The sequence below is a fragment of the Musa acuminata genome, chromosome BXJ3-10 (genome assembly GCF_036884655.1).
Source record: "Musa acuminata AAA Group cultivar baxijiao chromosome BXJ3-10, Cavendish_Baxijiao_AAA, whole genome shotgun sequence".
NCBI lineage: Eukaryota > Viridiplantae > Streptophyta > Magnoliopsida > Zingiberales > Musaceae > Musa > Musa acuminata.
Window position 1 is genome coordinate 31,490,182 of NC_088358.1, and position 22,312 is coordinate 31,512,493.

The 22,312-nt window shown below is 45.7% G+C and overlaps 6 protein-coding genes and 1 pseudogene across 8 annotated transcripts; 3 read left to right on the top strand and 4 right to left on the bottom strand.

Moving 5' to 3' along the window:
* The first annotated feature begins 44 nt into the window (after positions 1-44).
* On the top strand, positions 45-1,043 carry LOC135651462 (uncharacterized). The gene has a single exon (XM_065171532.1). It carries the CDS (start codon positions 45-47, stop codon positions 1,041-1,043), a length of 999 nt encoding a protein of 332 aa, XP_065027604.1.
* Positions 1,044-3,077: 2,034 nt separating this feature from the next.
* Positions 3,078-4,245, top strand: LOC135651323 (beta-1,3-galactosyltransferase pvg3-like). The gene has a single exon (XM_065171331.1). The coding sequence runs from the start codon at positions 3,117-3,119 to the stop codon at positions 4,098-4,100; it is 984 nt and encodes a 327-aa protein (XP_065027403.1). The 5' UTR covers positions 3,078-3,116; the 3' UTR covers positions 4,101-4,245.
* Positions 4,246-4,396: 151 nt separating this feature from the next.
* LOC135651322 (two-component response regulator ARR10-like) lies at positions 4,397-8,959 on the bottom strand. Its single transcript, XM_065171330.1, has 7 exons — positions 8,703-8,959; positions 7,232-7,384; positions 6,795-7,160; positions 6,644-6,720; positions 5,825-6,389; positions 5,499-5,683; positions 4,397-4,534 (listed from the first exon to the last, which is right to left on the bottom strand). The coding sequence occupies exons 1-7, from the start codon at positions 8,830-8,832 to the stop codon at positions 4,520-4,522; spliced, it is 1,491 nt and encodes a 496-aa protein (XP_065027402.1). The 5' UTR covers positions 8,833-8,959; the 3' UTR covers positions 4,397-4,519.
* A 604-nt stretch (positions 8,960-9,563) lies between these two features.
* Positions 9,564-11,722, bottom strand: LOC135651048 (anthocyanidin 3-O-glucosyltransferase 7-like). The gene is made up of 2 exons (XM_065170835.1): positions 11,012-11,722; positions 9,564-10,487 (listed from the first exon to the last, which is right to left on the bottom strand). The coding sequence occupies exons 1-2, from the start codon at positions 11,514-11,516 to the stop codon at positions 9,625-9,627; spliced, it is 1,368 nt and encodes a 455-aa protein (XP_065026907.1). The 5' UTR covers positions 11,517-11,722; the 3' UTR covers positions 9,564-9,624.
* Positions 11,723-11,873: 151 nt separating this feature from the next.
* On the bottom strand, positions 11,874-13,605 carry LOC135651463 (anthocyanidin 3-O-glucosyltransferase 7-like; annotated as a pseudogene).
* Positions 13,606-15,335: 1,730 nt separating this feature from the next.
* LOC135651049 (uncharacterized) lies at positions 15,336-18,754 on the bottom strand. Of its 3 annotated transcripts, none has more exons than XR_010501723.1 (6): positions 18,430-18,754; positions 18,139-18,334; positions 16,897-17,487; positions 15,903-16,142; positions 15,767-15,814; positions 15,336-15,615 (listed from the first exon to the last, which is right to left on the bottom strand). XR_010501723.1 is itself a non-coding variant. In XM_065170837.1 (5 exons), the coding sequence occupies exons 1-4, from the start codon at positions 18,582-18,584 to the stop codon at positions 15,951-15,953; spliced, it is 1,134 nt and encodes a 377-aa protein (XP_065026909.1). In that variant the 5' UTR covers positions 18,585-18,754; the 3' UTR covers positions 15,336-15,586; positions 15,903-15,950. The 3 variants fall into 3 exon arrangements, 1 of the variants encoding a protein (XP_065026909.1); XR_010501724.1 differs by having other exon boundaries at positions 15,767-15,841; XM_065170837.1 differs by lacking the exon at positions 15,767-15,814 and having other exon boundaries at positions 15,336-15,586.
* A 634-nt stretch (positions 18,755-19,388) lies between these two features.
* On the top strand, positions 19,389-20,927 carry LOC135651050 (zinc finger protein CONSTANS-LIKE 3-like). The gene is made up of 3 exons (XM_065170838.1): positions 19,389-20,126; positions 20,214-20,553; positions 20,666-20,927. Exons 1-2 carry the CDS (start codon positions 19,497-19,499, stop codon positions 20,532-20,534), a joined length of 951 nt encoding a protein of 316 aa, XP_065026910.1. The 5' UTR covers positions 19,389-19,496; the 3' UTR covers positions 20,535-20,553; positions 20,666-20,927.
* Positions 20,928-22,312: the final 1,385 nt, after the last annotated feature.

Consider the following 22,312-nt stretch of genomic DNA (forward strand, 5'->3'; position numbering starts at 1 on the left):
GTATATAATTAGCTCTTCAGCGTTTTGGGCTGCCACCATTGGCAATGGAGAAGCTTCACCTCCCTGCGCCGAGGATTCCCCTCTCGAATGCATCCACCGCAGCCTTCGTCATCCTCTCGATGCTGCTCACAGCTTTCGTCTTCCTCGCCGTCTACCCCAACGAGTTCCAGCTCCAGTCCCTCGTCGCGGGCGGATGCGAGCCCCGGCGCCTGCGCTCCACCAACTTCCTCGATCCCGTGGCCTTGCCGGCCCCGGATCCCCAGCTGCGGATCCTCATCGGCGTCCTCACCGTCCCGGACTCCTACCAGCGCCGCCACCTCCTCCGCGATGCCTACTTCCTCCAGCCCAACCTCACCGTCAATGCCCGCATCGACATCCTCTTCGTCCTCTGCGGCCTTACCACAGAGGAGCAGCGAGTCCTGGTGGCCATCGAGATCCTGCGCCACGGCGACATCATGATCCTCGACTGCGAGGAGAACATGAACGAGGGCAAGACCTACACGTACTTCTCCAACCTCCCGGGGGTCTTCAACGGCAGCACCGGCGGCGAGCCGGCTTACGACTACGTGCTGAAGGCGGACGACGATACCTACATACGGCTGGATGCGTTGGCGAAGACGTTGGACGGGATGCCGAGGGAGGATCTGTACATGGGGTTGTTCATCCCGTGCAAGAACATCACGGATCGGATGGGATGGATGACGGGGATGGCGTACGCGCTGTCGTGGGACTTGGTGGAGTGGATCGCAAGGTCGGAGATCCCGCGGAACCACAAGACCCTTCCGCCGCACGGCGAGGACGTGGTACTGGCGAGCTGGCTGAGGGATGCATCCCTGGGGAAGAACAGGTTCGACATGAACCCCAGGATGTACGATTACTACGAAGAGCCGACGCCATGTTGGAGTCACGACTTCATCCCGGACACCATTGCGGTGCACAAGCTGAAGAACGACACCAAGTGGGCGAAGACTTTGGATTACTTCAACCTCACCGTGGGGTTGAGACCTTCCAACCTCTACAATATTTATCAATTGAAGCAATAACTTCTTCAGATTTATACCATTTCTCTGTCTCTTCCTTTCTTTATATATATATATATATATATATATATATATATATATATATATATATATATATATATATATATATATATATATATATATATATATATATATAGAGAGAGAGAGAGAGAGAGAGAGAGAGAGAGAGTCTGATTGTCCGACACATCAGTAATTTGGATTCTTATATCGAGAGCATCTCTCATGAAAGTTTCTTTCATACTTTAGAGTAATTAATGGAGTCAATGAATAATTTAGAGTAATTATGTAGAGAAAAAGATTTTTCTAATGTATCATGTATATATATTATTATAATCGATTATAAATCATATATTGATTGAGGATTAGAATATATAAGAAATACAAAGTTGTTATTTCATATTTACCTCTATCATGATGTTTTATCATATCCTCGTAAGATTGAGTTTTCATTAATACTGTCAATCTTGGACTGAAGTAGCTAAAATATTCTACGAGCGAGAGACTTTATAAAAGAGTATGTTAGTTGGTCAAAAGTGTGAATATAAAAAAATAAGTAGTTCATGTATGATAACTTAATATCTAATAAAGTAAAAATCGATGATAATATATTTCATGTGTGAGTGAAAAATCAGATTGACACATAAATAGATAGTACTGATATTTTCATAGTATATTATAGGACTGTATTGAGAAATAATATGAAATTTTTATAGCTGATTAGTGACCTAGTTGAGGTGATGCAAGAGCATTGACAAAGATTGTTTATAACTTAGACCATGCTTATTGCATATTAGTGGTGCTATGAAGCTAGTAATTAAGGCTAGAACGACTTACATAATAATTGTAATTTATGATTAGAATTTGCAATTAAGATTGATTCTTCTAGTATTTGAATATTTTCGGATGGATAATTGAGAGAACTATGTCGTAGCCTAGTAGATTGTATATGAAAAGAATGTTGGCAAATTAAGTTCGCTATGATACAAAGTTACCACCTTTGGAGTGTCTAAAGGGGTTCATAGTTGCTACATAAATCGAGTGAGTCTTATAGGTTGAGAGCTAGAGGAGGAAGAAGATATAGTTGTTAGGTGGTTGGAGGAGATAGTACTAGGAAGGACGAAAGAAGATTGCGCCTTAGAGCGAGGACTATATCGATTGCGATGAGAGTTATATATACCATAAGGGTTGGGAACCTACTTGTGGTGTGAGAAGGAAATGGTCAATGAAACATTTAGTAACTAATTAATTACTAAATGATATATATTACTATTGTTATCCTTAACCATGTCTCTGTTTCCTACTATCATCCAATATACTTGTTGCTTTTGAGGAATATCCTAATCCATCGACAAAACTCAAAAAGGGTCATGATTAGATCCAGATCACCCTCTATGTCAGATAATCAAAGTTTAGATTAACAATTAAAGTATCGATAATTATATTTACTCCGACATCAATCAATCGAGAAGTATGACTATCAGAATCATTCACGTCTGATATCACTAGCAAAACATATAAGGATCAACTATTTCGACTATATGCAAAAAGGATTAATTCACTAAAATTTATTATCTACAACCTTTTTGAAGAACTAAACAACATATATCACGTAATAATCTATTACGTTTCCGCATCACGATCATTTTGGCATGATTCTTATACACCTTTCGGCATGCACGTGCCTGTTCATGGGATCCGTATATATGTATATATTACGTGTAGATGCTAAATAGAAATAGGAGTCTAAGCTACCCTACGATTTCTCTATATCAGAATTTTAATGCGTCTTCTGTTCTGCTGTGTTATTTTCCTAAGCCAACGTCAACATACGTGCGATGCGAACCCCTCGCGGGGATGGTTGGAGGAAAGCTTTCTTGAGCTCCGGTGACTGCATGTGCCGTGCGCACTTGCAGGCGCGGCATCGGTGTGGAAGGCAAGGTCGGATCCGCGGCGTCGCTCCTCCCGAAAAGTTGACTTGATCACTGGGAGATGAGAGTCAACGGTCCAAACTGTTTCATTATATTGGTGTGGGTGTCCGTATGGACTTCGAGGCCTCCCCACCGGGTAGCACCAACGATGAAGAAACATCACTTCCCTGCGCCGGAGATCTCTTTCATCCTCCCTAAGGCGTCCACCGCCGCCTTCGTCCTCCTGCCGATATCGCTGATCGCGGTCATCTTCCTCGTCGTCCAGCCCGACGAGTCGTGGCTGCAGTCGCTGGTCCCGGGCGGTTGCGAGCCGCGGCGCTCCGACCTGGCTGACCCCGCCGCCGCGGCGCCGCTCGAGCCGGAGCTGCGCATCTTCGTCGGGATCCTTACCAAGCCGGAGACGTACGAGCGGCGGCACCTGCTCCGCAACGCGTACGCGCTGCAGCCGAGCGTGAGCATCAACGCCCGCGTCGACGTCCGCTTCGTGCTGTGCAACCTGACCAAGGAGGAGCAGCGGGTGCTGGTGGCGCTGGAGATCCTGCGCTACGACGACATCGTGATCCTCGACTGCGCCGAGAACCTGAACGACGGCAAGACCTTCACCTACTTCTCCAGCATGCCGAAGCTGTTCAACGGCACCGGGGGAGGGAAGCCGCCCTACGACTACGTGCTGAAGGCGGACGACGACTCGTACATAAGGGTGGACGCGCTGGCGCAGACGCTCAAGGAGATGCCGAGGGACGACCTGTACATGGGTTTCTACATCCCCTGCAAGAACATCTCGGATCCGGACGGGTGGATGACGGGGATGGCGTACGCGCTGTCGTGGGATCTGGTGGAGTGGATCTTGGAGTCGGAGATCCCCAGGAACAACAAGGTGCACCACCCGCTGGGGGAGGACGTGGTGCTCGCCTACTGGCTCAGGGACGGCAACCGGGGGAAGAACCGGGTGGACGTGAACCCCCGGATGTACGACATCTACTACGACAATGGCCCCTGCTACAGTCGCCCCTTCATCCCCGACACCATCGTGGTGCACCGCCTCAAGGACAACCCCCGGTGGGCGGCGACGCTGGCTTACTTCAACGTCACACAGGGCCTCAAGCCCTCCAAGCTCTACCACATCCATTGACTGCAGCAGACAGCTGCAGTAGTCTCTTCTTCCTCCTTGGCCACCTACTTCTTACTAGCTCTCTGCATGCCTGCTTCTTCTGATCATTCCTGTACTCTCTATGTTTTCTGCTATCAAACAGCGTCATATTGCCATGCTGAAAATAATTTATTGGGGATGACATTTCGCTAACATAATTTATTGGGGATCACATTGTGTCAAAAATTCTTCACAGAAAACTCCTAACCGTTGTAATCTGTCAAATAAAACAAAAAAAAAAACAAAAAAAACAAAATACAAAAAATGGGGCAGATTATTTACAAATCAATATTCAATTTGCAGGAATTCCTCAAATCTAGTGATAAAATAGCCGCAGTCGACTGATTAAGCTGGTGGGATGATAGCAACCTCTGTTCGGTGGCCGCCTCTCTCATCCATCCCTACTGCTGCTGAAACTAACGTAGACAAGCCAATATCGTAAAGGCAACAAAAATTAGATGGGTTTTAGGCAATATGATGACTTGAATATTGGCTAATAAAATATCAGAATTTATAATAGATTCTAAAGAACTGCATATGCTGAAAGCGGTAGCTTCAACCTTATGAGAATGGCAGGTGAAACGAACAAAGATTACTAGTAGCATATAAAAGCTTCTAGCTATTTATAGCTTTGCTTAAATGATCCAAACGAATCATAGATTCTAAATAACTGCTCATGCAAATATGGCCTGGCAGCTATAAGAAGGGAATAAGTCTCTGACAATGCCCGGTGAAACCAATTAAGGGAAGCAGCATATAAAATCTTCTTGCTATTTCCAGGTTTGCAACTCAAAAAATGATCAGTTCCTTTCTACAGGTATTTGATAAGCAGGTGTAGTTTAACATTGAGACAGGAGATCAAACAAATGGTTGTAAACAAAAGCATTGAAGTGACATCAGGATTCCGTGAATGATGAGGCTGAAAGAACAAATGAACGCTTGGTAAGTCAAAGTGTTCAAAATAGGAACAACAAACAGCATTAGCACCAGAACTTTGATCCTTGCTATGGCACCAAAAGGGAGAAGCATGACAATGCGATTTGACTCTATTCTTCGTTCTTAAAAAGTTTACTGTTTCATATTTCTTCTATTATGATAATGATCACCGTGATACATAATGAAAACCACATATAGAAAACCACTATGAGCGACTAATTGAGAACGCTTAAAAGAATGTGAAAAATGAAACATTGCATTAAGAAACAAACTAAAGTATTTCATATCTTTACTAAAAAAAGCAAAGCCTCGGAATTAACTATCTTGGTAAAAATAAGATATGCATATCTGAAAGACATTTTGATGAGTTCATAATTTAAGTTCATCTAGATGTTGAAAATACAGCCACCACCAACAGATGAAAGAACTCATTAAATGGAATACCTGCTTGAGGACTGTATTAAGGTCATCCATAGAATTGCATTTGTCAAGGCAAAATAGTGATTCGATTGAAGAATCCTCAGGTTGATGCTTTGCGAAGTCTGATTGGAAAGTATCTTCAAACGTGTCTCCATCATATATCTGCATGTCCAACATATCTCTGCTGCTTTGGGCTGACATATCTAGACCTGCTACATCATCAAAAAAATATTTTTTTATGTTACACAGCAGAAAGATAAACCATAGTTGAAAAGAGATTATAAAAGGTAAATAAATATCAAAAAGAGATTTCAAGAAATAAGATATGCTACATGATCTAAGTTACTTACTAGGCATAACTGGATTCAGCTTGGCTGAGGCATCAAGTCCTGCATTGTTATTCTCAAGCAATGTTTCAAAAGAATTTTCATTTGGTGGATGATGCAATTGGGAAGATGAATCTGGACAAGAAATTCCACCAACAATCAAGGAATTTTGGTGAAAATTCTTCATGGAGCACTCAACTTGATCTAATGTTGGTCTCAGAGATTGATAGGTCAAGTTTTTAAATCCTGAGAGAGGATATGCTCTTTCGGTTCCCATAGAATTTGATGAATACCCATCTTGTTCCATTTTGAAACGACCTGCTTGAGGAAATGATGCAAAATGCTGGAATGGTGAAGGGGCCGCACTGCTGTTGGTATACCAGGAGGGGCCTGATGAGATCATCATACTATCTTTTTGATACTCATTCAATCCATGTTCTTCAAGAAAATTTAGTTTAGCATGAAATTGTGGATTAAAAGACAAGATAACAGAACCTGGAGAATTCACACCAAAACCATGTGGATGAGGACCACCACAATGTTGTTGTTGCAATCCTATTCCATTCCTCTTAAGTGTCTTTCTATATTTCTGAGTCACAGGACATGAAGAAACATATAAGCTACTTGATAATTAAGTCGCGATGAAATAAGGACGTCAACAGTTCATGCCTAAGTTTGAATTTGAAACTTCCATGACGGATTACAATTTGTTATACTAGAACTTTCAGATCTAATATATAAAATTGTAGATATCTACATGCGCAAGGGATACCAATGTAATGGAGCAAGGCTTTAGATATTTCTAATGAGAGCATGAGTTGAGAGTAGTTGACTTAATTGGACCTGTAAATGACTCGCAATGTTTTCTCGAGTAAGTCCTTTAACATTCATGAGGTCAAGTATCTTTTTTGGTACTGCCCCTGTAAAATGGAAGTCATTTAAGAGTTGAACAGAAATTTTCAGTCTAACCAATCAATTCACATTCATGTCTTACTATCTAAGCCAAGATGATTGACAGCCTTGACGAAGTGAGTATGCAAATCTGCAGACCAAGAAACCCTTTGCCTTTTCTGTTTTGATGGTTCACCATCTGAGTTTTCATGAGCAGAATCTTCTTTTTCCTTTATTTTATCCATGGATTTTCCTGTTGTTATTGAGTACCGATCATTATCTGCCGTCTGTTTCTGAATATGAGTGTTGCTAGGGTCATTGCTCTCTTTCTTAACGAGCAGTGATTTCTTGATTACATGCTTCCATATGAGCTTGAGATCCTCAAGCCTAACAGGTTTCACCAAGTAGTCAACAGCCCCATGCAGTACACCTTTCATCACGTAACTGGTTTCACTCTTCACAGATAACACTAAAATAAATATGGTATTAGATTTACAAAACTAAGGAAAAAAGATATAATAACATAATGCGTCCACTTACTGATGACAGGCAAGTCCATCTCAAGACCGATGATCTCTAAAAGCTTAAAGCCATCCATATCGGGCATTTGAACATCACTTATCACAATATCATAATTGTCTTTGTTCTCTCTTAGAAGTTCTAAAGCTGTCAATGCATGTTGTGTTGCAGTAACTGCATATTGTACATCATTAATGAATATTAGAGTAAGTCTGTTCATGATAAGTCTCCTTACGTATATACAGTATAGTAATGTATTGATAATCGATGTTGAGAAATAATTGTTATGCAGCAGAACTTAATAATTAATCTCGTTCTCAGATATCAATGTAGAACAAAACAACCCAGAAAGGGAAATAAACATCAAAACAGGGATTTGATGGATAAAGGTTAGGGTTAAAGAACAGCAAGTTTCAAGAAACCAGCAGGTGATTGCAAAGCAGTGCTATAATTTTGTATAATTTTGGTGCCTTCACATGACATTTACCGGAAAAACCAAACATAGATTCTGCATGTGGCACCGAAATAAAAAAAATGGAGTCGGAACAAGTTGGAACTGCACTGTCAAATTCAAGGTTAAAGCAGAGAAGGTTGATGAAAATGGAGAGGATGTGTTTAATATGTCACATTGTACGATGAATCAAGTTTTTTTTTTTTGTGAAGAATCCGGCAGAAGCTGACCACATTTGAGTTGAAAAGTAAAGTTCTTGAGGGTAAATTTTGGCACAGCTAAGCAGGTCGGAACTACATTGTCCTTTATGGTATCTATACATGTTTCTGCATCTAGAAAATATTTGAAGTTTGTGATTCTGGCAGTAAATGCTTAATGCATTCAAAGACCCTTCTTATCTGTTCCTCCAACCAACAACTTGAAGATGCAATAATTGCATTATCACAAAGACTACATAACAGGTACAAGGACCTTGTTCACTATATCTCTCATAAATTGAATCACTTACTAAGCGGCATGGCTAAGAAAAGTCCAATGTCCCTATTGGTAATTCATAAAAGAAATAGCAATTTTGGGTTTCAAGAAATCATTCAATCAAAAAGCTTATATGATAAATCAATGCCCATAGTATATTAAAAGAAGAGAAACACTAAAACATAAAACAAAATACCAAAAGAAAATATTGTTTAGAGCTCAACAAAATTCTATATTCACATGACTTTGTCGAACCCTAATATCCACGCACACTTTTCTTTTGCTCGTTTAAATCGTTGTTTTAGATTAATTGGCACGCAACCATCTCCGCGAATCATCAAATTCAGATAAGCCAATTTCTACGAAGCCTTTCAAAGCCCGACACAAGTAACAACCAAGAAACCATCCACGACTCTCTAAAGAACAACAGAAACAGGAATAACGAAACCAAGATCGGAGTTCAAACCCCAATCTTGGATAGAATCCAACCACACATCTTGGAACAGCAACAACAACAACTACTACTACTACTACTACACAACAACAGCGGAGAAGAAGAACCCATACCTTGGTATCCGCACTCCTTGAGTTGGGTCTCGAGCAGCCGGAGGCACACCCTGTCGTCATCCACGGCCAGCACCCGCATCCCCAACAGGAACTCGTTCTTCCAGGAAGATTCAGCTCCGCACTCCGCCATGAAGCCGCATCAAGAACCAACCCCACCCCTCACGGAATCGGCATCTTCCTTAACCTTAAACCCCGCAGGCCTCCAAGTTCCAAATCGCTGGAGTCTGTATCAGCTAATTAAAAGGGGGAATCTTTGTTGAGACTTGGCGGAAAAGAAGGAATCGAAGAGGGAGGGGGCGCTTATATAGAAGGTTTTCTTTAAAAAAATATACTTTTCAACCATCCATAAAAATCACCCGGCAGATTCTAATCCTCGTGATTCCCGTGGAGCCCACATTAACGTCCGATCATTAGGTTTGTACGCGCGAGGGTAAGTTAATAGTAGGTAGTAAAAATCGCTGCCCTTTTTTTGGTGCGGGGGACGTCCGAAGTTTAAGGAGTCTTGAAATGGACGGCGGAGATAAGGTTGTTATCTCACGCCTGCGTTCGACTTAGCAATGAGGCCACTGTCATTTACAATATTTATGAAAGAGCCCTTCCTATATCTTTTTCCCAGTCAACCTTTATTATGACAACGAATCGTACGTGAAAAAGCACAAACAGGAAGTAAAGTGAGAAACAAATAATGACAGGGATCTTTTCGTAACAATGCGCTAAGCGTGCGCCTGTGTTTAATGACAGTGAGTACCGATCCCGATTTACTTATTTTCTGAGGGGCCTGAGAGTAATAAAGGAAACGTACGCACGTACGCTCTGCACGTACGTGTCTCCCATGTTTACGTAAATATTCCTGTGCCATGATTATAATATTATTAAATAATAATAATAATTATTATTATTATTGGCATCAGAGACACTGACATCAAACGAATTGCATCAGTCTCTTAAGGTTGACCGACGAACTCCCCTGAGGCTGCACTGCACGCGTCGTCATGGCCTTCAGCTCGCAAGCCATCGCCTTCATCCGCTTCCCTTCTTCACCCTTCAGCACAGTGCCCAAAGCCCTCGACACCCCTTCCTTCGTTATCGCTCCGCCTTCGAATTCGACTCCGATCTTCCACACGAGGGAGACGGACCTCGCGTTCATCCTTTGGTCCCCGAAGAAGGGGTGGCACACCATGGGGACGCCGGCCGTCATGGCCTCCAACACCGAGTTCCAGCCGCAGTGAGTCACGAACGCACCCACCGCCGCGTGGCGCAGGACGTCCAACTGCGGCGCCCAGCTGACCACGAGGCCCCTCTCCTTGGTCCGGTCTAAGAATCCCGGCGGCAGGAGCTCCCTCGCGTGGTCCTTGAGCGACCAGAGGAACGCCGCCCCGCTGGCCTCCAACCCCTCGGCCAGCGCGGCCAGCTCCGCCGGCTGGGGAGTCATGACCGAGCCGAAGCTGACGTAGGCCACGGTGGCTGGCGCGTGGCGGTCCAGCCAGGGGAGGCAGTGGTGCGTGTCCGGCGTGGGGCCGGCGGGAGGCACGAGGAGGTGGAGGGGGCCGATGTGGAGGTACTTGGAGAAGCTGGCGGAGAACTCGGCGTCGATGGTGCGGTCAAGGCCCTCGAAAGTGTTGACAAGGACGGCGGCGGCTTTGGCGACGCTTTGGCCCATGCGGTGGAGGAGGCAGGAGAACGGAGAGTCGAGCGGGCCGAAGACGATGCCCTCGGGGAGGTCACAGACTCGATGCGCGGAGAGGCCGGGAATGAAGTGGAGCTGCTCCTTGCTACGGGCGATGGCTACATGGAACAAGTTCAAATAGCATTAATGCATGAAAAATATGATATGCCATGCCAATTTAATCGATGATTATAGACATTAATCTCGTTCTAAATAAATATCGTCTTTGCATGGACTAAGAAGGCAAAAATACGAAGGTTGATACAGTAGGAAGGACAGCAGTGGCAATGGAGGTTGGTAAATCACTATAGAAAGGCCAACTCAAATAAATGCTAAGAAGCCAAACCTCCTTCTGGTGTTGTGAGCAACCTAATTGAGTGGCTACGAACTCCTCCACATAACCTAATTGATCTTTTTATATCACATGATAGAGCACATTGAATTTAATTCGAAGCGAAGAAATCTTGGTGTCATTTGGGTATCTGTCAGCTTTCTCATAAATGCTCAAAATTAGGTGACCATGGAAGGAAGACTTGCAAGTTCATACGACACTTTGGTAAGTGCAACCATGGCGTTTGCATCGGGATTGTCGACCCGCAAGCCTCTCTTGTACTTACCATCGAGGAGGACAAGGGTACTTTACCTCGTTCGCCAACCCCAATGGTGTCGCGGAGGAGATCGGTGTGGAAATGGGCGGAGAGAGACGCTGGGCCGCCCGTGTACAACGGGACCCAAGGCGCCCCCGCCGCCTCCGCTACCTCTCCCGCCATCCACAGGAAGGCGTCGCTCACCACGCAGCTCACCGCCGCCCCGCCCGCCCCCGCCACCGCGTCGTCCATCCCCGCCCGAAGGCTCCCCGGCATCGCGGCCAGGAACATCCCGATCTTCGCCTGCTCGCTCGCCGGAGGCGGCTCCGCGGAAGATTCGGGCGTTCCGTCGGCGATGGGGACGAGGCGGATGTTTCCGAGCCCCCGGGCTTGGGGGAGGGACGCGAGGGACCGGGCGGTGCTGAGGAAGGACAAGGCGGCACCCGGCGCCGCGGCGGCGATGGCGCGGGCGAGGGCAAAAAGCGGCGCGGCATGGGTGCCGAAGGGGAAGGCGACGAAGGCCACGTGAGGCTGGGCGGGGGAGCGGTGAACAGCGGTCATGGCGGCAGAGCGGAGCAGTCCGAAGGATCGCGAGTTAAGCGGTGGTGATGATTGCAGCTATGGGACAACGCGCGTATAAATACGAGAAAGCCAACGAACCTGTGGTGTCCATGAAAGCCGACGGTTAACCTCGTGATACCTTATAGTCGCAGGAAGGATCGCGTGCCACGTCACCTCCAAGCATCGAGTTCCACAAATCCCGCTGCCCAAATCTACCACCACATGCGTCGAGTACTCGCACATTAAACGGCTGCGGAGTGACGTGTGGAGGATCCGAACCCGCCAAAGTCACGAAAAAGAGTCAAACGGGTTCGGCGTTGACTGAAACCGGTTCCAACTAAAAAATCAAGCTCATACAGGTTCGGTCCAACTAAATCGCACGCTCTTTAGGTTCTCGATTTAGGTGGGTCACATGGTTGACTCCGTCAACACCAAAATCTTTGTTAGATCATCGACCAGAAATAAATGTTACTTAAACAGATCAAATAGAGAAACCAAACTCGATCCGAGTTTGTTTAGTTTATTATATTTTTAATACATTACATAACGTATATTATTGTTATTATTGTATCGTTCACGTTTACCGGCATCAGTGACACTGACGAAATGAACTGCATACGACTGTTAGAGTTGACCGACTAGGTTCCCCCGGGCTGCACTGCGAGCGTCGTCATGGCCTTCAGCTCGGCCGCCTTCGTCCTCATCCCCTTCCCTTCCTCGGCCTTCAACACTGTGTGCAAAGCCCTCGTCACCCCTTCCTTTGTCATCGCTCAGCCTTCGAATTCGACTCCGATCTTCCACACGAAGGAGACGGACCTCGCGTTCATGCTTTGGTCCCCGAAGAAGGGGCGGCGCACCATGGGGACACCGGCCGTGATGGTCTCCAACACCGAGTTCCAGCCGCAGTGGGTCGCGAACGCTCCCACCGCCGCGTGGCGCAGGACGTCCGATTGCAGCGCCCAGCTTACCACGAGGGACCCCGGCCCCCCCCCGGTTCGGTCTAAGAATTCCGGCGTCAGAAGCTCCTCGGCCAGCCCTTGAGCGACCAGAGGAACGCCGCCCGCTGACCTCCAACCCCTCCGCGAGCTTGGTCAGCTGGGAGGGCGGCAGGGTCACGACCGAACCGAAATTTACGTAGGCCACGGTGGCCGTCGCGGGGCGATCCAGCCAGGGGAGACAGTGGTTCGTGTCCCGCGTGGGGATGACGGGCGGTAAGAAAAGGTGGCGGGGGCCGATGGCAGGTAGTCGGCGAAGCTGGCGGCCAACTCGGCGTTGATGGCGGGGTCGAGGCCCTCGCAAATGTTGACGAGGCCGGCGGCAGCTTTGGAGACGTTTTGGGCCATGCGGTGGAGGAGGCACGAGAACGAGGAGTCGACGGGGCTGAAGACGATGCCCTCGGGGAGGTAGCAGACTCGATGAGCGGAGACGCCGGGAATGAAGTGGAGCTGCTGCTCCCGGCGGACGACGGCTACGTCAAGCAATGAAAGATACGAATAAGCTATTCTTATGTTTATGGGCATTGCATGCGTAATCGTGGCATAAGTTTGTGTCCATTGGGATTTTGTTGACCCTTAAATGTCATACATTCACGACATGCACGGCCATCCCAAGAAGGTGACGGAGAACATGGCACATACCTCGTTCCCTCACCTGGAGGACGTCGCGGAGCAAATTCAGTGTGTAAATTGGCGGCGAGCGAGGCCGGCCCCGTCCGTGTACAGCGGGACCCACGGCACCCCTGCTGCCTCCGCCACCTCCCCCGGCATCAACAGGAACGCGTCGCTCACCACACACCTCACCGCCGCGTCCAGCCCCCGTCAACAGCTTACCCGGCATTGCGACCAGGAACATCATGATCATCTCCCACTCCGACGCCACCGTGCCTTCTGGCATCCGGCGATGGGGACGAGATAAAGGTCAGGGAACTGCCCCTCAGGCCAGGGTAGAGCCGAGCAGCGATGGCACAGGCAAGAGCGAAAGCAGGGCAGTATGGTTGCGAAGGGAAAGGCGACAATGGCAAGTGAAGCTGAGCAGGGTAAAGCCGGAGACCATGGCGTGTGAAACGAGTGTAATAGCGTGGAGGACGCATGGAGGGAACTATGGGCAGTAGAGCAGCGGGTAAGCAAGTCATATATAGATAAGAAGAAGAAGACGATCCCTCGGTGGAGGAACTCACTTTTACCGATATCTCAAAGACAGGATGAAAGTTTTGCGAGGATGAGTTGCACATTCCTTTTGGACCCATTTTTGTCGTTAGGAGTGGTTAGGAATACAACAACCTATGGATGAGTCCACAGTAGTCTACCTACTACTGTACTAGACAGGATCAGCCTCAAGAAAACGCCAACAGCGTACATGATTGCCATTCACAGAAATAGTTGGGGAGGGGAATACAGAAGAACGTCTGCACACAACTATCCCGTTTCAGTGTCCAACAAAATGTCATCAGTACATGATTCATGCCTGCTGGTCACAAGATTCTTCTCCATAAGTTCATGTACCCTTCAAGAACATTTTGGTGAAACATATTCTTCCCAAAGGAGTAGGTGAATTATATGGCGCTCATGAACTACGCTTGGCCTTTGCAAGTTCCTCAACCTCAGACACATCTTATTTTGGATGGCCAACAGAAAACTACGGAATACAACCAACTAGGCTTTTGATAGGTTGGTCCCATCAGTCAACCCAAAAGACTGCATCGGACAGCATCTCACATGAGACTGCTTATGATTCATGCTAAATGGGGAGAGATTGCCTCTAGCAATGTGATTCAGTGGACTTAAGAAATGTAAAACTATGTTTGGTCGGTTGACCATTAGACCCAAAACAGTGGCATCTCATTCACTACTCCCACTCACTCTTTTTTTTTTGTGCCAAAAACTATATATATACACACACCTCGGAAGGCCTATTGATGTCTCTAAAATTTTGCTTATCATGTATATTTCCCCAAAACAAAAAAAAATTGCATAGTGCCATTTTAATTAATGTTCATTAAACACTTTAGATTAACTGTTAATTTATATTAATATCCTAGAAAAAACTCAGTGTAATACTAAGAACATTGGAGACATTCAAAGTTATTTTATATTGTTTTAACTCAAATAAATTAATTTAACCATATATTTAAGTGATAAACCTTTATTTAATTTTCTAAATCTGACCAAATTATTGTTTTTTATATATCAAGAACAAACCAGCCCCTCATATGTGGTTGCTACCAAAAGAAAAAGTGGGGGTAAAATTCCTGAAGCTTAGATAAAAAGATGAGACAGAATCTCTTCAAGAAGATAGTTACTGAGATTGGCCGGTCCAATCAAGAAAACCATGAAACAGATCTTGGATCGGATTGGTTCAATTATTGAATCAATTCTGATTCAAACATACATCAAACCATCTGATTCGGCCAGATTTTTATGTACATGGATAGCAGATTCGAGTCAAAGATCTAATAAGAGATGGCACTCGTTTGACTCTTTTTCGTGACGTTGGCGGGTTCGGATGGTGAGAATGGTCCGTGGTACATGCCTTGGTTTAAACCTCTAATAGGTCTATTTTGTCCACGGGAAAGGCTCTGAGGATTTCCCATATTAATCACTGAAAACTGGTGCAACTCAGTTTTTTTGTTACTTATTCTCGGTCAAATAACACTTGGCTAATGGAATAAATAAGGGAAAACAAATTTAAGGATGACATCTTAACGGATGTTCTGTGCTGAATTTATCATATTATGAAATAGGGATCCAAGGCAATAATAGTTCATCGGCTTAACAAGTATATTCGAAGAGTATAAACCATCAAATTAGCTAGTTCAGAGGATGACATGAATCACAAGTTGAATTTTCCATATAGTATAAGATTGGACTTCCATTAACAGTTTGCATGTAGGAATATATTGCAAAACTATAAGACAGATTAAGTAAAATAAGCAAAAGCATTCTTTGGTCAGGAAAATAGCACCTGGAACTGAAGACTGAAAAAGATAGGAGGCTTTGTGGCAGATCGATATCCATGGAGATGAAGCCACAATGTAGGCCATCGAAATAATGACCTGCATTCGGCTTGTTCACCTACATTTTAACCACAAAAGCACTATGACCTGCAAGACAATGAAGAAATCATCACTCGTATTGGCAATACAAATAAAAAGTAGGACCACCTTAAAAAGTAATTTTGCAAGCAACCAAAAGTCCTTGACACAACTTTGTTAAGCAGAAAGGACAGATTAGTATAGAGCAAAATATGCTCACCAGTAACCCAAGGCACAAAAATGGTATCCCATTGCTCAGGCTCCCAAACTCCATGCCAAATATTCCATCAACAAACTATAAGTTATTTTAGTGTTGGTATTGAAATGATGAAAGCGAGAAACACAGAGGTACTTACAAGCATACAGTACGATCACCATTTACATTATCAAGTTGCATCTATCACTCAAGTCCCATAATTGGGTCCATGGGTAGATACCGGCGGACCATATGAATATCTCCACTGACAACAGGCTGTACACTTGTCTTGCTTAGTGCTGTTCTCTAGGGTGCAAAATTTGCATGACCAGGTCTTAGATTTAGATCCAATAGCTTTCGGTTTTTGAGCTCCACAAGCTTTGCATATTAGTGCCAATGGCTGTAGAAATCCAAAGTTATTTTGCAAAAGTCCACGATATAGATGAAATAAAAAACGAGTTAGTTTCCGCACATACATCCATATTTTTATATATAGGAGAAATATTTGAGAATAAACAATCATGTTCAAACTAAGCGAGAAGAGAAAGGGAAGATATACTTTTGTAAATGGTTGTTAGGAGCAAAAGAACGTCATTTGCATAAATAAAGTGATCCATAAACTAGGTAGCTGGTAAAGAATAGATTCCTTGAGTTATTTAATATCCCACCAATTGTGTGGTGATTGAATAAAATGTGGAAGATTAAACCGAAAATATGGTCTAAGATGATTAATAATAGAAGAAAAACTTCTAAACAACTTGACTCACTCTCTCATTTGAAATTCAATAGTTATGATGTACAACTCATCTCTCCTTTGAACTTTAATAGTTATGAAATACAAGTAGTCAAAAAATACAAATCTCATGAATTAACATGTATTTAGCAAAGCATATATTTCAAATCCATTAACATCTTTTAGTTACTATTACTATGTTAACAGCCAGAAGGTGGTACGTGGTTACAAAAAACAAATGGCTACAAAATGCCACTCTCGATGAATCACATACGGAAAGAGCAAGAATCCATGAGTTATCCCATGTTGCAGATTGACATAATATAATTTCAGTTCTGCTTGTAAAGAAAAATCAGCAAAATGATCAAAATGCAAGTTACAAACGGTGACTATAGTTTAGTTGATAAAGCATAAGCCTTACTTGATTGAATAGAGTGCATAAGCTGCATTCCCAAATTGCTTGATCTTCACCACCATCTTTTGGGTAATGGAATGTCGATCCACCAGCTACTGGTGCCCCACCAGAAAAGCAATCAGTTGTAGACTCATGGTTCTTGCACTTAGAGTGGGAGCTACTCCCAACCTTATCTATATTACTAGGACCCCTCAGTACAAAGTCCTCCCCTCGTACCCCATCATCAGAAGTTCTTGATGAATCACCTTGTTCTGTAGACGAAGGATACTTAGAGATTCCGCAGATACTTTCTACTGCACCAGTGGGTTCATCTGACACAGACCCACACCATATATCATCATACATCCTTCTCTCTGCAGCCATAGCAGCAGCTTGTATTGGACTAAGTGCATCCATAATTTCAGTGTTTCCCCCTAATCTTTTAGGTCCAGATGGTAGCAAAGCTCCAACACGAGCCCGTTTTGCTGCAGCAGCAACTGCAGCCTGCCGAAGGGATGATACTGGTGGTTGGTTAGAGAAGCCACCTAAGCGTCTTCCAGGGGCATCAAATCCCTGCCCAGTTCCAGTTATTCCCTTTGCAACCAGTTCTTCACATTCCTGCATCAGTTGATAAAAGCCAGTTCCACAAATACATCATGAAAAATGCAAAAATCATGTGCTTGAATTAACAAAATCATGCTCAGGTTCTATTAGTCATCATCAATCACTGTTACTACACACCTCACACAAGCATCCTATAAAGAAGCAACTAGATAATAGCATAATACAATAAAATAAACCAGGGATAGAAAGATGGGAAGGCCAAAAGTGCATGCTATAAGAGAGATCAAAACTTTCACATTCCAATTCAAATCAATAAAAATTATGTAAAAGAGCTTCAGAAACTAGGACCAGATGAACAAACTAACCAAAATAAGCAGAGATAAGTAAAAGGAACAAAGACTGTAACATTGGACAATCAAAATGCAATCATGACTGATTAAATCAGTGACTCATATTATCACGTAACATGCATAATTCTTACTCCACAAAAGCTAATGTATGTCGAAGGAAGAATCAGAACACCAACTTTTATTGTAATGTCCGTTGAATAAAACCTTCACTAGACAAAGGAGTAAACAAGCTTCCAACTCTGTTTGTTTTTCAAGTAATTATACCGGTCATCGGTTCTGTGATTCGGTGAACATATTATGAAGTACAACATTGACACAAAAAAAGAGAAACAAATTGGGAAACAGAAGGAATTACCTTGCGCAACTCATCCCAGAGTTTGTAGAAAGCGGCATTGTGGGGGCCGTGCTCGATGTGGCAGAGCTCGTGGAGCATCGTGTCGAGGACCTGCTCGAAGGGGAAGAAATCCCAATCCCTGTTGGGCCTCCTCAGGCGAAGCTTCACCTGGGTGCCGCCCCCAACATTTAACCCCAAAAGAGCCGGATTGGCTGGGCTGCACCAATCCCCAAAGAGGATCGATCATTCCATGCGTAAGACGAGGAAGAGAGAAAAGAAGAAGCGAAGGAAGAACAAGGGGATCGACAATACCAGAACTCCGATAGGAGCTTGACCTTCCAATTGCGCCGGCGCATGATGGGCTGGACCTGCTTGGCGATGCGATCGAGGAGGCGGCGTGCCTCTTCCTCGCCGGGCTTCTTGAGGGCTTTGATCTCCCAGACCTTGTTAAGATCGTGAAGATTCATGGCCAAAAGGACCGGGAAACCCTAACCCTGGATCGATGCGGAAGCAAGCGATGCGAGAGAGGAACAGAGGAGAGAGGGGTAGGTGCGGAGCGATTCGAAGGGAAACGAGCGCGAGTTTGAGAGATCGGAAGGGGAAAGGGTTCGGTCGGCCTTGCGTCGCAAGCCGCAGCCGTATTATTACATAAGGCTACGATTTAAGAAACGACTAAAAGACGTGGAAGTGTGGTTGAAGCCGTGAGTTGAATCAGGACTCGAGTTTTTGAACAGCCAAAAAGAAATCCTTCTTTTATTGGTCAGCGACCAGTGGAGCCCACGGGTGAGCCAGTGGGTCGATGTGTTCGGGACGGGAATTAGTTACATGGATCGGACTACCATGGAAAAATTCAGTTACTGAATCACCCGTGAAACGTGCCAGGGGAACCCACCTTGAAATATCATGGTGTCGATGTCCGACGTTGACGTCGCGTGTCACCGGGTACAATTGGCCGGTGATGGGGCTGTCACGACTAGCTGACCAATCCAAGTGCAACTAATCGACGCTGGGCCCCACTGTCGCTTACTAAGTAGCGCCCTTCTTGTCTCGTCCATATATTTTATTAATATTAATTTTGGATAATTTATTCTACGCTACCAGAAAGTCATAGAAACAAATGGCAGAAGATACGCAACGTGTTCGACTCTGATTGGCTACGTTTCCCATCCGTGGGCCCCAAACAGGATAGAGCGCCGGCCAATGGGAAATTAGGAAGATCTTAAAACCCCATTAAATAAATACATAAATAAACCAATCAATCTGAAAGAACCGAAGGTTGTGAGGGAGAGAGGGAGAGAGAGAGATAGAGGGAGCGAGGGAGAGGCGAGGGCGTGCTCTGTGTGTGTGTGTGTGTGTGTCTGAGAGAGAGAGAGAGATCCATGAAGAGGGAAGAGGTCGAGGAGAAGAAGGGGGGCGCGTACCTGAGCGTGGCGTCGAAACCTTGTGACTCGTGCCGCGTGTCGGCCGCCCTCCTCTACTGCCGCGCCGATGCTGCCTACCTCTGCCGCGGGTGCGACGCGCGCGTGCACGGCGCCAACGGCCTGGCCTCCCGCCACGAGCGCGCCTGGCTGTGCGAGGTCTGCGAGCATGTCCCCGCCGTCGTCACCTGCAAGGCCGACGCCGCCGTCCTATGCGCCGACTGTGACGCCGACATCCACTCCGCCAACCCCCTCGCTCGCCGCCACGAGCGCATCCCCCTGCTTCCCTTCCTCGGCCCTGCCCCCAAGCCCCCTGCCACCGGACGCGTAGGCAGCGGCGACGACGACGAGACGGACGCCGAGGCCGCCTCATCCCTCCTCCCCCAAGAGGGCCCGGTGCTCCGATCGGCCGCGGAGTTCTTCTTCTCCGACGCTGATGCTTACCTGGATCTCGACTACGGCTCGTCGATGGACGAGATGAAGACCGTCGTGGGAGCAGACCAGCCGTTCTTCCTGGCACCCGGTGGTGAATATTTCGATCTCAATATCGCCGGATGCAAACAAGAAGCCGATCATTCCTTATGCCACAGCGTATTCTCCACACCATCAATCCACGTCGAGCTAAAAAAAGCGCCACCGCAACGTGTTCTCACAGCTTTGCTTCGTGGGACGGTGCAGGTGTCGTCGTCGGAGGCAGCCGTGGTGCCGGACGTGTCGCAGCCATCGGCGGTGGGGATGCCGTGTGATCCGGCGGCAGCACGGTTGGACCGGGAGGCACGGCTGATGCGATACAGGGAGAAGCGGAAGAGCCGGAGGTTCGAGAAGACGATAAGGTACGCGTCGAGGAAGGCCTACGCGGAGGCCCGGCCAAGGATCAAGGGGCGGTTCGCGAAGCGGACGGAGGTGGAGGCGGAGGTCGGCCGGATCTACTCATCGGCGGCGGAGGCAGTGGCGGCCCTCATGGCGGATGACGACTACGGCGTTGTGCCATCATTCTGAAGCCTCTCATATCTTCCAGGTAGCATCCAAAATACAGGGGATGTATTGATATCCTAATTAATGCACTTTACATAAGATTTGGTGTTATGATTCGGATCCGAAACTGATGGATTTTAGCACGATTTTTGTAGGGAGCAAAGCGGGAAAACGTAGGCTGATACAGAAAGAACGCATGCATGCATGCATGCAAGCAACGTGGAGGAAGGAGCGAATGGTTGGATGAGACTGCACGCCTGCCTTTGGTACTGTGTATTATTGAATGAATATGAACATTATTGTGGAATCCATGTTGTGACTGTAAAATTTGTAGTGAATCGTACAAACTGTATCTATCAAGTAGATTGTGATCTTAAGCTATTAGTTGGAGGATATATGATGACCATGAAGAATCTATATCTTGCTCATCAAACTAATTGGAGGATATATCATTCAGCAAATCCACACCAGTATATGGTAACTAGTGACCGAGTTTTAAGATGCGATGAGGTAATCCAAAAACTTCAGCTATTAGTATAAAAAGGTCCAATGTATACATACTTTAACATTCCTTCATGTCTCATGAGAAAGCTAGTTAGGCATGACGTCTAAATGGGACTCAAATTTTTGATGCAAGTCCGAATGGATAATGGGTGCTCAACACATTAAAAAATGGATAGATATAAGATTCACATGCTTTGATGCAATCTCATCGACAGGCTGAATCCTTTCGAGGAGCTGAAGTGGTCACGAACTATAGTTGTAACCATGATTTTGAATATCAATATGTATCAATGTATCGAACAGAGCTCGATACGATACGTATCGATATATATCATCGGTACATTAGGACATACCGATAGTATACTCTAAAACCTTAAAAATATCTTCACATATCACGTTAGGGCGCACCAATCGATATGCCTTGATAACAATTGAAATCTGGAATGATACCGAACGGTACGCCTCGATACCGATCAAAACACTAGCACTATCTGGTAGAGGACAATCCGTGAATTGATATCTTCTCAGACCGATACGTACCGTCTGTATCAAATATTACAAATTGAAATTAAGAATCCTGATTATAACTATTTTTAGATAGTACACGTTGAAGCCTCTCCTTACTGATAAAAGAACATAGTTCTAAATCACCTACTCAGTGGTGTAGACAATATAGTGTGTTAGTGAACAAAAGTACCATGATAGATGAGTCAGCATGGTTAGGTCCACGGATCGATGTCGGGAGCTTCTTACGGAGTGAGTAGGATGATGAGGTGGCCATGCCCTTAAGAAGGAATGCTGGTCGGTGTTTGTCGGGATCCAGGCCGGCTCACTGCTTTCCCTTGTGCAACGGAAGGTATCTCTTGGGTTGAGATGCTCGCCGCTCGGGGGTGGCCGTTTCGGAGCGACTCGGGCAAGAGTCAGGCTGTCGGAGTCAATTGGGCTCTCGTGAGGGGGTCTTGATCATCGTTCTTTGGTCTGCCGACTTGGGTTCCGTTTATGGCGGGTCACATCTCTCCGTCTCCGAGATGGATGGCAGCGCGTCCTCGTACACTGGATGATAATTCCCAAGTTGAGACGCTCGTTGGTCGTGGGTGGCCGCTTTCCTGCAAGATAGCCTTCGTTGGGTGCTTCCCGACTTTGGCCCCTCCGACAAGCAAGTTAGTGGTATGTTTTTATCTCGATTTTTTCTCCCCTTAGCCGAGTGTCGGATAGGGGTTTTTATACTATCGCGCGAGGATTGGTTGCGTCTCGGTTCGGTGCGACCGCTAACTTTTGTGGGATGGGACGGCTTCTCT

Excerpts from the sequence above, each read along its gene's own strand:
- LOC135651462 (XM_065171532.1), top strand. The coding sequence starts at position 45 with ATGGAGAAGCTTCACCTCCCTGCGCCGAGGATTCCCCTCTCGAATGCA.
- LOC135651323 (XM_065171331.1), top strand. The coding sequence starts at position 3,117 with ATGAAGAAACATCACTTCCCTGCGCCGGAGATCTCTTTCATCCTCCCT.
- LOC135651322 (XM_065171330.1), bottom strand. The coding sequence starts at position 8,832 with ATGGCGGAGTGCGGAGCTGAATCTTCCTGGAAGAACGAGTTCCTGTTG. Across the intron at positions 6,390-6,643 it reads ACATTGCGAGTCATTTACAG|AAATATAGAAAGACACTTAA; the intron begins GTCCAATTAAGT and ends CCTGTGACTCAG. Across the intron at positions 5,684-5,824 it reads GCTGAATCCAGTTATGCCTA|GTCTAGATATGTCAGCCCAA; the intron begins GTAAGTAACTTA and ends ATGATGTAGCAG.
- LOC135651048 (XM_065170835.1), bottom strand. The coding sequence starts at position 11,516 with ATGACCGCTGTTCACCGCTCCCCCGCCCAGCCTCACGTGGCCTTCGTC. Across the intron at positions 10,488-11,011 it reads CATTGGGGTTGGCGAACGAG|CCATCGCCCGTAGCAAGGAG; the intron begins GTAAAGTACCCT and ends TGTTCCATGTAG.
- LOC135651049 (XM_065170837.1), bottom strand. The coding sequence starts at position 18,584 with ATGAATCTTCACGATCTTAACAAGGTCTGGGAGATCAAAGCCCTCAAG. Across the intron at positions 18,335-18,429 it reads AAGCTCCTATCGGAGTTCTG|CCCAGCCAATCCGGCTCTTT; the intron begins GTATTGTCGATC and ends GGATTGGTGCAG. Across the intron at positions 17,488-18,138 it reads TCTGGGATGAGTTGCGCAAG|GAATGTGAAGAACTGGTTGC; the intron begins GTAATTCCTTCT and ends CAACTGATGCAG.
- LOC135651050 (XM_065170838.1), top strand. The coding sequence starts at position 19,497 with ATGAAGAGGGAAGAGGTCGAGGAGAAGAAGGGGGGCGCGTACCTGAGC. Across the intron at positions 20,127-20,213 it reads ATCATTCCTTATGCCACAGC|GTGTCGTCGTCGGAGGCAGC; the intron begins GTATTCTCCACA and ends GGGACGGTGCAG.